This window comes from Camelus bactrianus, chromosome 7 (genome assembly GCF_048773025.1).
Source record: "Camelus bactrianus isolate YW-2024 breed Bactrian camel chromosome 7, ASM4877302v1, whole genome shotgun sequence".
NCBI classification, from domain to species: Eukaryota; Metazoa; Chordata; class Mammalia; order Artiodactyla; family Camelidae; genus Camelus; species Camelus bactrianus.
The window spans coordinates 28,631,560-28,645,057 of NC_133545.1; the positions used below are offsets into that span (position 1 = coordinate 28,631,560).

Consider the following 13,498-nt stretch of genomic DNA (forward strand, 5'->3'; position numbering starts at 1 on the left):
GGGCTTCCCAGGTCGGTCACTGCGGTGTAGACAGGGATAAGCATGGTCTGGAGTATATAAATTGTATAACTATAGCCTTGTGGATGGAGTCAGAAATGGTTTGCTCCTCAGTAATTTTGTCATTTGGCAATACTAAGACATGACAACATATGGTTTGCTCTTTGGAGTTAACATAAATGTTGTCATTGACAGAAATAAAGAATTCTCTTATTCCACGAGGGAAGCTGTTTTAGGATATCTTTTCACATGGAAGGAAGCATCCCATTGCATCATTATGTATAACTCTCTGGGTTTTTGGTTTAGTGGGTTGGAGGATGTGGCCGGTGAGGTCAAGATCATGGTTTAAGCAGAAAACCACTGGGCTCCCCAAGCAGTCTGCATTCCTAGCTGCAAAAACCCATTTCATTGGTCTCAAAAGAGAATCTTGAAGAGTGTGCTATGGCTCAGCAAAAACACGTCTCTTCCAAGATTCAAAAAACAATTTGTCTAAATTCATTTGTCAGTGGGTCATCCCTTATGTTCAAAGGAGAAGACAATGTAGCCAGTGGTTTTCTGTTTGTAAAATATTGTCTCTCTCCTTCCATTTTAATGCTGAAAGAAATTTACTGCTTAAAAATCATGATTGATTTTGTTTTATATATATATATACACACACACACACACACACACATATACTCATTTCTTCCTGTTTATACTTCCATCTCTCTTCTTTTCCCCTGCCTTCCAGAAATTTTCACTCTAGCCCTAGGGTGTCTGTCTGTCTATCTGTCTGTCTGAGTTTCTGTCTTTATTTATTTATTTATTTATTTACTTACTTACTGTTTAATGGAGCTTTAAAAGATTTAATTTCTAGGGCCATCAAGTCACTACCCTTTCAGATCTATTTGGCTTGACTCTAATAGAGCCTGTCTTTGTGCAAAGAAAGTCTTTCAGAAAGAGTTAATCTGCAATCTCAACAGAGGCTAATTCTCAGGAGAGAGTTTAAACCAGCAAGTGTCCATCTGGTAGAGAAGCAGCCCAGGTCCAGGCAACTGCTGAGGGAGTAGACTCTTGGTGTGCGACTTCTATAGGTGGGACATTCCTTCAGCTCTCAGTAGTGGTCAGTGGCAGCTTTAAGGTAGAGGCAAAATGCTGTTAATTTTCGTTCTGAAGCCCTGGATTTTGGCAGTTAGAAAAATGTGCTGTCCTGTGATTTTTTTTTTTAATCTTTTTTTTTTCATTAAAAATAAAAAAAAGTGAAAGGGAAGAAACCACTCAGAGACTGATTCCTTTGTGATGTGATTCTGCTTTAATTTTGTTTAGACCAATAGAAGCTATTTCTTCCCAATAATGATTTTTTAAAAAAATTGAACTGCATGTAAAAAATAAATGGGATTTTCTTTCTAGAAATATTATCATGTCATATTCCTAGTTCTTAACTCCCAAGTGAAGTTTCTTATTTTATTCTTTTATTTTTTTCTGGCCAATTTCTTGGGTAGTAATTCAACATCAGTATCAAGTACATTTTGTCAGTGTCAGTATCATTACATTTTTGTATTATCTTGTGATGTGAAAATGCATTTTGAAAAGAACAAGGAATGCTTTTGGTTCCAACTTAAAATTTTTACCATCAGCTCAGCATCTAAGTTTTACTGTCAAATGCTTTTCTTTTATCTTATGAGTCTAGTTATTTCAATATTGAGCAGTTTCAGAGAGAATATTTGGTAAAAGAAAGTGGTATGACTAACAGGGATGGAAACCAAAGGGCTAAGAGAGGGAGTAGCTATCAGAGTAAAGTCAAAGAAAATAAATAAATGAGCACTGTTGCTTACAGGATACCCTGGAGGTGATTTCTGAACCTTTGACCCTTAACCCAAGGGTTCCAGGTGTAAGTCCTTTCTTGATGTAGACCTCTTCTGGGAGGGAACATTTTGCAACTTATCAATCACCCCTTTTCAGGTCCTTTGCAGAAAAGATTTTTCTCTGTCCTGTTTGGTGTCATATTTAGATTCAATTTGGAAAGTGAAGCAGTTAAATTACCAAAAACCTTTCATTAGGAGTCTGCCATTGTTTAAAATGAACTTTGATCTGTAACCCTTGGACTGAACATTTCATATTACAGAATTTCAAGTCCAGGATTTGGTTGTGGTTTGTTTTACTTCTTTGAGACACAGTTTGAATGCTTCCATTTGATTTTGTGCTTTCAACACATTTTTGGGATCTGATGATTTGGGGGGGCCTATACCATATGGGCTTGATAAGGTGATAGATTTTCACGTCCTAGGAATTGGCAGGAAAGGGTAGGAAATGAATCAGATTTGGGACGGGAAAAGTAAGAGCTTGGGCCTAACTCACTCATCTCATGAAATATCTTCAGAGGCCTATAATTCCCATATATTTTTTAGGAAAGTTTTAGTTTTGTTTGTGTGTGTGTCCCCATCACATGGGAGTAATTCTTACAAATTCTCTTAAAAGTAGAGCACTTTCTTTTACAAATAATAACACCTAATATTTCTTGGTTAGCCCTTCACAAAATCACTCGTGTTTGGGGTAAAGAACAAAAAAAGGGGCCCTGCTTCACCTTTATTGAAAAAGAGATTGTGTAGAAAAGGTATGGCCGAGGGGCTGGGTGTCAACATAGTAAAGGGTAGCAGTACACATTTTGATCTGGAAGTTGATGGTTTTTGGAGGAGAATCAAACGCAGGCACATACACCAGGAGAGTAAAAATGCACTGGCGGCAGTCATGCAAAAAAAAAAGAAGAAGAAAAAGGAGAAAAAGAAAAGAAAAAAGAAAGAAAGAAAAAGAAAAAAAGAAAAGGATGCCTTATATGATTTCTAGCGGTGGGCTCGAGGCGGCTGAAGTGAAGGACTTCCCTTGATGTAACAGAGGATTGGGATTCAGGCGGCCTGACATTTAATTCGGTCCGTCTGTGCGCCGCCGGCTTGGTGGGGGCCATGCTGGGCGCATCAGCTCTTGGACTCTTTCTTTCCTTCTCCTCGCCCGAAGACTTTGATTTCTCCATCTGTGCGCCGCGTCTCCACCTGGCCTGGGCACGTGCCCATTTCTCGTACCTCGAGGAGCCGGATGAGAGCTGGCAGCCGGGCGCGGGGCGCGCGGCGGGGCGGGGAACAGGAGGCGGCGCGCCGGCGCGCCGGCGCGCCGGCGCGCAGCGGGTTAAGGCGGCGGGGGCGGCGGCGAGGGGCGGAGGGAGCGCAGCGGCGGCGGCTGCGGCGGCGGCGGCGGCCGGGCTGCGAGAGCCCGCGTCTCCGGACCGCCGCGGGTTAAGCGCCGCCCGCGCCGAAAGGGCTGAACCGGGAGCCACCGCTCCGAGCTCGCATTCGGATCCGCTAGAGCAGGAAGATGGCGACGGACGGCGCGAGCTGCGAGCCCGACTTCTCCCGCGCCCCGGAGGACGCGGCGGGGGCCCCGGCGGAGGCGGCGGTAACTGAGGTCCAAGGGTGGGCGCGGGGCGCGGGGCCCGGGGGTGGGCGTCCCTGGGACGCTCCGCAAGCCCGGGCTCTTCCGGGTGTCCTCTCCTTGGGGTGCTCCCTCCTCGGGGTACCTCATCCCGGGAGGCCAGGGGGAGTGGGGCGAGGCGGCCGCCGGGGCTGGGGAATCCCTCTGTCCTTTCCGAGCCCCGCGAGAGTCAGTCTTGATCCGTCGGTCCCTTGCGTGCCTTGCACTCACTCCCTCCGCTGCGGTGGGGTTTGGCCAGGGCTGGGTGTATTTTCTGGCGAACTTGACCCCCTATTGTTCGCCTCTCGCTGTGCGGAAGGTTGTGGGCGCGTGTCTCAGGGGTGCCTGGCATCTCTCAGTGGACCCGGAAAGCAGCGTGGGTTGGCGATTCAGTGCCGAGCAGGTGTGGGGATGCCCATTTTGTTTGTGTGTGTGTGCGCGTGTGCCTAACGTCCCTTGGGAGAGGCCCCTAGACCAGCTGTGGGCGCTGCTGCCGCTGAGCACCGGCGCTTTGGGTCCTAGCAGCCTGCTGCCCCATCACCTGGCGATGGGGGTTGCTGTTGGGGCGGGGGAGATGTCCTCCTTCTTCCCGAAACGGTGCCCGGGTTAGGTGGAGGTTCAGCAGCAGGTATCAACACATTGTTCTCCTTCGCTGGGGTCTAGAAGCCAAATGAGCTTCCATCAATCGCTGGTCTCTACTTTCACCCCCAGAATATCCCCGAGCACAGAGGCTCAATGGTGGTTTCCAGCCCCTGCCTTGAAGGAAGACTGGACCCACATTTCCTGGGTGGAAACGTTCTTGGGGTTTGGGAAGCAGCTTGGCAGGAGCTGCAAGGATCTGCAAAGAAAGGCAGCTCTGGGAGCGCCTCCCACCCTTGGCGCGATCTGGCTGCTGCTGCTGGAGGTTCGGAGTGGGATGGAGTGAGCCGAGCGTAGACGCCCCTCGGTTCTTCCCACCCATGATCTCAGCAGAGTCGGTGAAGCAGCAGCTGAAGGCAGGGCCAGGTGTGAGTAGTCAGGGCAGTTTTAACTTCCTCCCTCGCTGCTTAAAGGTAGGGCTTTCTGAAGAGGGAGAGGAGAGATGTGGAGGAAAGCAACTTGGGCGGGAGAGGAGCTGAGCCTGGGAAGGAAAAGAGAACCAGGAAGAGAAGGATACGCGGAGGTGGAGGGCTGCTGATTTCCACTTGTGAAATTGGCAAGTTTTGATTAGAAACTTTTAGGAAAATTGATGTTTTATTCTTTATGTAAAAAATGTGATCTTAAGATTTAAAATAAAACTAGCCTACTTGTAATGCAGTAAATCAGATCCCCTGTGTAAGGTACAGTAAGGAAGCTAGCTATTAAGACAACAAACCTCTCGAGAAGTTGTTATGATTGGGTACATTCATCCCCAAGAGATGGTAAGGGGAGGGGGGTGAGAAGAAAAAGAGGGATGTGTTTCTTGTTCCCCAGGAAGGTTGAATTTGTTTGCTTAATTGACTGGAAATGGGTTTCTTTCTACTACCCTCAGTATTTTAATCACCTGACAATTACCCAAACACACATCTGAGTTACAGCCTGTAGCTGGTCTGTAGTTTTATTTGATTGAATTATAAACAGAGCCTTAGATGCTAGGTAGATTTTTGTGTTAATATGGTCAGTGTTCCCTTTCTGCTGAGTCTGATTTTCACTGCTTCTAGGTAGAGGTTTGATCATTTCACCCAGCTGATTCGAATAGCCATGGAAAATCTCTGAAAGTGAAACTCCTTTGTTATTTCCGTGGACTCTTAGGATTCTGAGGAGATGCAGTAAGAATCTTAATCTAATATTTTTTCAAAATGTTTGACATTTTAGTAAAATTTTAATGATGGCTTTTTACACAGTAAGCTGAGCATTTTACTTTTCACTTAATAAAATATGGTCCGCCCATATCAGACAATTGGCCTGTAGGCTGATTTTTTTAATTAAAGGAAAGCTAGGTTGAAGAATATGTCATTGTAACTGCCTCAAATCTAATAATTAAAATTCAAAAACATGTTTATGAGTTTTGGGTTTATGGCAACTGAGGACTTAATTTTTTTAGTGGATGATTCTTATTTGAATTTTAGAGATGTATCTCATTTCAAGTTGGTTTACATATTATGCATTTTTATATGTATATTTGGTAGTAATGAGCCAGTGGAGACCTGAAGTGGTAGGCTATTTTTGAAAGTGAGTGTTTTCACAAAGTTTTGACTATTTATATTGTTGCTTAGAGACAGTTTTAATTTACAGTTTTCAGCTTAATATGATTTTCAGTGGAGTGTTTTAAAATTAGTTTGTGATTCTTGTTCTTAGCTGTTTAAATCCTGAAAGCATCCAAGTGTAAGGCTAGGTAACAGCTACTTTGTTTAAGTAGGATCATATTAATAGTCTTTGCTGTGAACCATGCCCGAGACCTGGGTTATTTTCAACACCTTAGCCAAATGTGATGATTCTTATAGACTATATTGCTATTTCTACTCTGAAATAACTCCTAATAGATAAAGCAGTATGGAAAACAGAAATCTTTTTATTGTCACCAAAGAATTAAGAGTGAAAGGAAAATGTAGGTCTTTTTAGAGCTATGTTTGGGAAGTTGACCAACATTCTTGTCATTCTGGGCTTTTCTGGAGCAGCTAATATGTAAAAAGTAGATATAAATTTTGTTGCCATGGTGATAGTGACGCGAAAAAACTTGGACAGTGACTTTGTTTAAAATGGACAACGGTAATGTTAAACAAATGACTAGCTGGCATCTTAAATTTGTTTCCAGGTGACTAGTATTGAACATAAATGCAATAAAAAGAAACTTCTTAGCCAATTTTGCCGAGCTTTCTTTTTAAAAATTAGTTGCATGGCAGCTATAGAATATTGAAAGTTTCACAGAATTATTTAGGTAAGAAATATTTGAGATCTAACACACGTTATCAGACACAAACTGAGATGGAGGTGTCATGAGAAACATCTTTGCTGTCCTAAAGTAACATGCTCCAGTGGTGGAAACTCACATACACCAGGAAATCAAATCAAAGACCATGGTGTTATGAGAGGCACAAAAATTTTGCATGAGGAGTAGGGGGAAGAAGAGTCATGGGCAAGGTTCCTAGTGGAAAGATCTAGAAACATTCCACAGAAGGATGGAGGACTTGGGCAGGGAGACTGCTGGTAGCTGTGTGCAAAAGTGGCTGTTTCCTAGGAATCCTGGAGAGGTGGCCTGGGGCACATGTGAGGGGCTTTCAGAGATGAGCATTGAGGTTTCCAACTCAACTCTGTGCCCCTAGCAAAATAGCTTAGAAGTTGAGGAAATAGACTAAAATATTCTCAAGATTAGAATATAACTGATTTCTACATGGTGCTTTTCCCTGTTTCCTTTTTTTAAAATCTTAAATAGGTTATATATTTCTGTCTGCACCTATTTTTGGACTTTATTGTTGTTGCTATCATTGTTACTATGCTACTCACAGGAACAATTTGTTTGTCCTCTTCTGTGATTGAATCCATGCCTAGGCTAGATTGCCAGTTGGTTTTATCCTCTTGTGTTTCACATAACTTTATGAGGTGAGAAAATGTTTCACAGGCTTCGTACTTAGCCATTTACAGATTATCTGCCATTGATTGTATGGACAGCAAAGTTCTGGCTGGAGGGAGCAGCCTCCTCTTTCAAGAAGAGCAGTGTAGTTTTTGTTTGTTAAAGGAAAAGTTTCTTAGCACAGTTCCAGGCACATAGTGAATGTTCCACCAATATTTACTAAATGAAGAAAATGAACGCTCAACAAGAAGCTGTGTTATAATCCTTAAGTTAATTGGCTAATTGGAACTTTTACTTCATTTGATACCCAGTTGTGATAAACTATTGGCCTATGATTTGTAGTAATTAACATTATAGATGTTATAGATCTTTTCTTGTTTCAGAAAGATGACCCTGATTCTTAGCTTTTTTGGTTTTCAATGTAATATATTCCCTTTCTAAGCTGCTTTGCTCAATGACATTTCAGATACTTTACAGATTTTTAAAAAAATGAGTTTCCAACATGGTGGTTTTCCCTTCAGATTTTCCCTTTTAAATAATGATTGAAGCTGGGGATGTGGAGGTGGTGGGATGGAAATTGCACCCCTCCCATCCTAAATTCTTCCAATAATAAGAGTCAAGGCTAAATCACCCACTGGGGTGTAGGAGAGGGGATCAAGAGAGAAATGCAGGGAGGTTTGGAAATAGGAAAAGGGAATAAAAGGAAAAATTGGGCAGGAGAGTGTGAAATAGTCTGCAGGTGTCAAAAAATGTTGGACTAGAATTCAACTTTGAGTGTGCCCAGGCAGGATGGAGCCAGTGTCTCTCCCTTCTGCCCGCACATAGTTTACCACCTAAGCATGTCTGAGTATTGCTTTAGAAGACTTTATTTGGATGCACCTGATTATATTCTTCTCTGTTGGTGCTCCTTTGCAAGACTTATATAATGTGGAAAAGGAAACTTGTCTTTGACTGTTAGGTAAAGAAATGGAGAACAGTTATAAGAGAGATGACATTGATGGCAAAGGGTTTTTTTTTTTTTTAATCTGTTAAAAATAACTTGTACAAAAGTAACAAGATCATATTAGTAGTGCCGTGCACAATGTGATGCCATTCATGTAGAAATCCTGATTTTAGAAAAAACTACTGCTGACTTGGAATAAATTGTTAGTAAATGACCAAGTAGGTTGAAGATGGATTTAAAAGGTTAGTATAGTAAGTATGGTGTGGCCAAGTTAACATTGCTGCGTGAAACGGACACTTGTTTGCAGATGATTTGGTTTTGATATTTTTAAATATCATTGAAAGGGGGACAAGATGATTCCAAAGGCCTGAGTTCTCCAGAAGGGCTTTGTAACTGTAGGAAGATTGTTTAGCTGCCCAGGTCTCAGCCCTTTACTTGAAAATCAGCATGCTGACATTTGCCACCTGCAGATCATCGAGGGGCTATTCTTCAATGTTATTAAAGGACAATTAGTGGATCTGGGTGTCAGCTCACATGTGAAATTGATCCATGTCCCACGTAGGGCTCTTGTAACATGGACAGGCTGAGTTAGGATGGGAATAGACATTTGTTTTATCTGAGATGTGGTCCTTTTTCCCTCCCCAAGGTGAAAATGGAGATTGAGAGGAGATCTGAAAGAGGAAAAGGGAAGTAGCTGTGCTGAATTAGCAGAGGCTGCCGCCCCTGACTCAGCCACTTTTGTGGTTTTCATTCCAGTTTTCTCATACCTAAAATTAATTACATCCAGGACCAGGTTGCCTTCCTGACATTCTATTTACTTCCTTCTAATACACTGAGCTGCTCATCCTCCATGAAAGGCCTCAGGCAGTGTGGGTGCTCTGAGGTGCACGACCATGGGGTGTTGACCCCAAGTTCTCAGTATTTTTCCTTAGTCGCCCTACTTGAGGTTACTAGAAATGGTTTCTTGAAAAATGAGTGGAAATGATCGATCAGTTACTTCGTTGCCCCTACAGTGGGCTGTGACATTGTATCTTACACTGGGATATCTGCTTACACATCATTTACATACTTCTTGATTTTATACTGAATGAAATAGGCATTTTTATACTGCAAATGGGAGGCATATATGTTAGGTAAAACCATGTAAAATGTGTAATACTCTTTCTGTCCTGACATATGTAGCAGAGATGAGAAAATAGTTAATATGGATAAATAAGTTAATAGAATGAGGAAATACACAAGGCAGGGCATAATTAATTGCAAATAAATGAACAGAACAGTCTCTAAGACAGAATTGAGAGAACAAGGGATTTCTGAGTCTGGCAAGACATAGGGAAGTGGGATTTGAGCTATGTTCTAAAGAAAATGGGGTCCAGGGGAATTAGAGGAGAAAGAAGGATTAGGAAGAACGAAATCAGAGCATGCAAACCCAGTCAGAAACCCTCTTCCCTCCCCTTAGAGAGACGTTAGGAGGAGTAATCTCAAAGCAAGACATAACTGCAGAGATTTGAAATAGTTTTAGAGCATGAAAACACGCACTTTTCATCATGAAAATCCTTATAATTGGCTAAATTCACATTTTCTTAATACTGTTCTGTGTACCTGGAAAGTTAGATTTAGTTTTTTCATGTTAATGGTAGTCTTCAAATTTTTATTTTTATTTTTGAAATCTCAAGATGAGTTTCATTGCTTTCTTTTATTTATAGCCTTTTTTGAACATTTTTTATTGATTTATAATCATTTTACAATATATCAAATTCCAGTGTAGAGCACAATTTTTCAGTTATACATGGACATATATATATTCATTGTCACATTTTTTCTCTGAGCTACCATGAGATCTTGTGTATATTTCCCTGTTCTATACAGTATACTCTTGCTTATCTATTCTGCAATTTTGAAATCCCGTTTATCCCTTCCCCCCCTCCACCCCATTGGCAACCACAAGTTTGTATTCTATGTCTATGAGTCTGTTTCTGTTTTGTATTTATGCTTTGTTTGTTTTTGTGGTTTTTTTTTTTTTTAGATTCCACATACAAGTGATCTCATATGGTATTTTTCTTTCTCTTTCTGGCTTACTTCACTTAGAATGACATTCTCCAGGAGCATCCATGTTGCTGCAAATGGCGTTATGTTGTCGGTTTTTATGGCTGAGTAGTATTCCATTGTATAAATATACCACATCTTCTTTATCCAGTCATCCGTTGATGGACATTTAGGCTGTCTCCATGTCTTGGCTATTGTAAATAGTGCTGCTATGAACATTGGGGTGCAGGTGTCATCCTGAAGTAGGGTTCCTTATGGATATATGCCCAGGAGTGGGATTCCTGGGTCATATGGTAAGTCTATTCCTAGTCTTTTGAGGAATCTCCATACTGTTTTCCACAGCGGCTGCACCAAACTGCATTCCCACCAGCAGTGTAGGAGGGTTCCCTTTTCTCCACAACCTCTCCAGCATTTGTCATTTGTGGACTTTTGAATGATGGCCATTCTGACTGGTGTGAGGTGATACCTCATTGTAGTTTTGATTTGCATTTCTCTGATAATTAGCAATATTGAGCGTTTTTTCATTTGCCTATTGATCATTTATTTGTATGTCTTCCTTGGAGAATTGCTTGTTTAGATCTTTTGCCCATTTTTGGATTGGGTTGTTTGGTTGTTTCTTATTAAGTTATATGAGCTGCTTATATATTCTGGAGATCAAGCCTTTGTCGGTTTCATTTGCAAAAATTTTCTCCCATTCTGTAGGTTGTCTTTTTGTTTTACTTCTGGTTTCCTTTGCTGTGCAGAAGCTTGTAAGTTTCATTAGGTCCCATTTGTTTATTGTTGCTTTTATTTCTATTGCTTGAGTAGACTGTTCTAGGAGAACATTTTTGAGATGTAAGTCAGATAATGTTTTGCCTGTATTTTCTTCAAGGAGGTTTATTGTATCTTGTCTTATGTTGAAGTCTTTGATCCATTTTGAGTATAGCCTTTTTTGATTCATTCCCAAAGCATAAATCCTGTTTACCCAGAAAGTTCTAAGTGCATTATTAATTATTGGTACCCACTATTAAACTGGGGCGAAAATACATTTCTGTGCCTTCTGAGCAGAGGCAAAATCAATTTTCCTCAAATGTTTCTCAGAGGCTTTAGGGAATGACCTAAATTTCCTGAGTCCAGTAATCCGGTTACCCTGATGGTATGTGAAATCAGGACACTTGGGGCTGGAAGAGAATTTAGAGATGACTTAGTACAACATTCTCATCTTACTGCTGAGAAACCTGAGATCTAAGGAAGTGAAATCACTTATTTTCCCTTTCAGTCCATCAGCTTTCTCCCCTGTAAATTCATCTATCAAAGGTAGACACAACCCACTAAATTTGAAACTGGAGGAGATGCTCTTGGTGTCTGCAAAGAGTGAGAGAACACGCTTGGCTCTATCTGGTCCCTAGATTATCACCTTAGCTGATGTGTTTGGGCAAAGATCTGAGGGCGCTGTGGCTCATAATAGGTCTTAGAGGCTTTTTCGGTACCCAGCAATGTGCCGACCCCATTAATTCCTAAAGGGTATAGGTAAGGGTCTTCTGACCTTTTTTGGCTGTGACTGTTGAATTCCCTACAGAAACCAAATATTGTAGTTTGTTGGGTTTTGTTTTTTTTTTTTTTTTTTTTTTTTTCCTCAGGAAGACTTGGGGGAGGGTGGTAGTGGAGGAAACTTCGTACTGGCCTATGTTCAGTTCTGGCAATTTCAGGTGACAGTTCAGCCAGGTTCTATTTTGTTGTCCTCCTCTCTCTCCCAGCCTCCCTCTCTAGCCTGCATGAGAATATCTGGAAGAACGCCCTCCCCACACCTACACCTAAATAATTCAGAGCTTTTGCAAACTCCTGTGTTGAATAATAAGAGTCTGAGGTAGTGTCTTCTCTTTCGTGTGTATGTTTGTGTCCCGGAGAAGGCTTTCTGTTTGATGACCAGACTCTGGATTAGTTTAAGTCGCCTGTACCAGATTTTTACAACTAGGTGTTAAGGAGTGCTTTTCCTAGAGTACTTTTCCTGGCAAACACCAAACACGACAGGCAGAGGAGTGGCTTGTAGAGCTGAAATCTACCAGTTTTTCTTTCTTTCCTTTTTAAATGCCTTATCGTCGCTAAAAAGTGAGGTCTGGTTTTTCGTTGTTAATTAGGAAAAGCTATTGCAGTAGTAATAAAGGTTAGTCTTTGAACATGTCGATTCTGGGTTTTGTTTTGTTTTTTGTTTTTTTTTTTTTTTTGGTGGGGGAGTGCATGAGTATCATGTTTCCTTGGGTGCCTTTATGGAGATCCTAATTTTTTATGTGAATATGGCATTTAGATCTGTCTTATATCTTCTTTTGAAAATGAGGTTATCAAGTTAATGTTTTAAAATATTATCAGCTCTATCACAAAATAAGAGGATGGGAGGAAGCTATAGCTGGTGGTGGATTTGTTTCTGGCATAGATTATGCTGAAGTTTTCATGGGTGTATACTTAATCTTCAAACTCATCAAATTGTGTACTTTAAAAATGTACAGCATTTTTATGTCACTCATACATCAGAAAAATTATACAATTTAGAACAGTTATTTTGCTCTTAAAGCAAGAAGGTTTAATAATTGCTTTTTCTGTATCTAAATACTTTTGTACCATAATTGTGTCAAGTCAGATAAATGACACTTAGTATGAAAATAATACAGTTTTTTAGTGGGACTTCTGCTTCTAAGGGCTTCTTTATTTTTATAAAAATACCAAAATGCTTGGAATTTATTTGTAAAATTCCCAGAGTCTTAAGATCTCTGACATGATTTCATATACTTTTTTTTTTTTTACCCTATTCTGCTAGACTAGGGGATGGAAACATCAAGTAATGGAGAATGACCATTTGAAAATATTCTTAGAATATTTTTATTATTAAAGGCTGGGAATTAGAAGTGTCTTTAGTGAGGAAGCAGTGGTTGAGAGGTAGGGGAGAGAAAGGCAGGCAGACAGATACACTGTGTATCTAAAATAATACATCACTTAATACATTTGGTGTGTTAAGTGGGATGACAATAGATGGAGACAGATTTTCTTTTTTAACATTCTGTGTAACATAATTTATGATTTAGCAAGAACCCTGGTAGCAGTGTTTTTCACTTGAATGAATTTTCCTTTTTATTGATGTGTTGGTTGCAGGTCACATGTTGTGCTGGTGATGGTGATGGAAGCAGGGCAAGCTCTCCCAACTCTAATGTGAATCAGAATCTTGGCAATGTCTTTCATAATTTATTAGTTTTTAAAACGGAGAGCTTTGCTTATGAAGCTTCGGGGAAACAAGGACAATAAAATATACAATTAATTAAAATCTTTAGAACCACCAGCAGCAGCATTAATAAAACATTACCCTCTAAAGTGCGTAAGACTTGCAGCTTACTCTCGCATCTCAGTGGGAAAAACCAGGATAAAAGAGTCTGTCTTTCGTCATAGTTAGTAAACTGAGTTTATTGAACTTGGGCTGGTAGATTTTTCAAAGAAATAAGCTTGTAGCCAATATCCCACTCCTGTATAAAAACATCTGGGTGCTCTCAGCTTTAATAATAACAATCACCCACCTT

The 13,498-nt window shown here is 40.8% G+C and overlaps 1 protein-coding gene across 10 annotated transcripts in view; it reads left to right on the forward strand.

Moving 5' to 3' along the window:
* The window catches only part of CTTNBP2 (cortactin binding protein 2), a 376,816-nt gene that overhangs the window by 229,031 nt on the left and 134,287 nt on the right, over positions 1-13,498 (forward strand). For 3 of the 10 annotated variants that reach the window (XR_012508104.1, XM_074367168.1, XM_074367165.1), the window contains exon 1: positions 4,383-4,490. The exons of 3 other annotated variants lie outside the window; for them this stretch is intronic. Coding sequence is in view for 6 of the 7 variants with exons in the window: in XM_074367168.1 (XP_074223269.1) it covers positions 4,398-4,490 (93 nt within the window). In the remaining variant the exon portion in view is untranslated. Of the gene's footprint in view, positions 1-3,177; positions 3,433-4,382; positions 4,491-13,498 lie in introns of those variants that run through there. 4 more of the 10 variants (XM_074367166.1, XM_074367167.1, XM_045511116.2 and 1 more) reach the window with 4 other exon arrangements.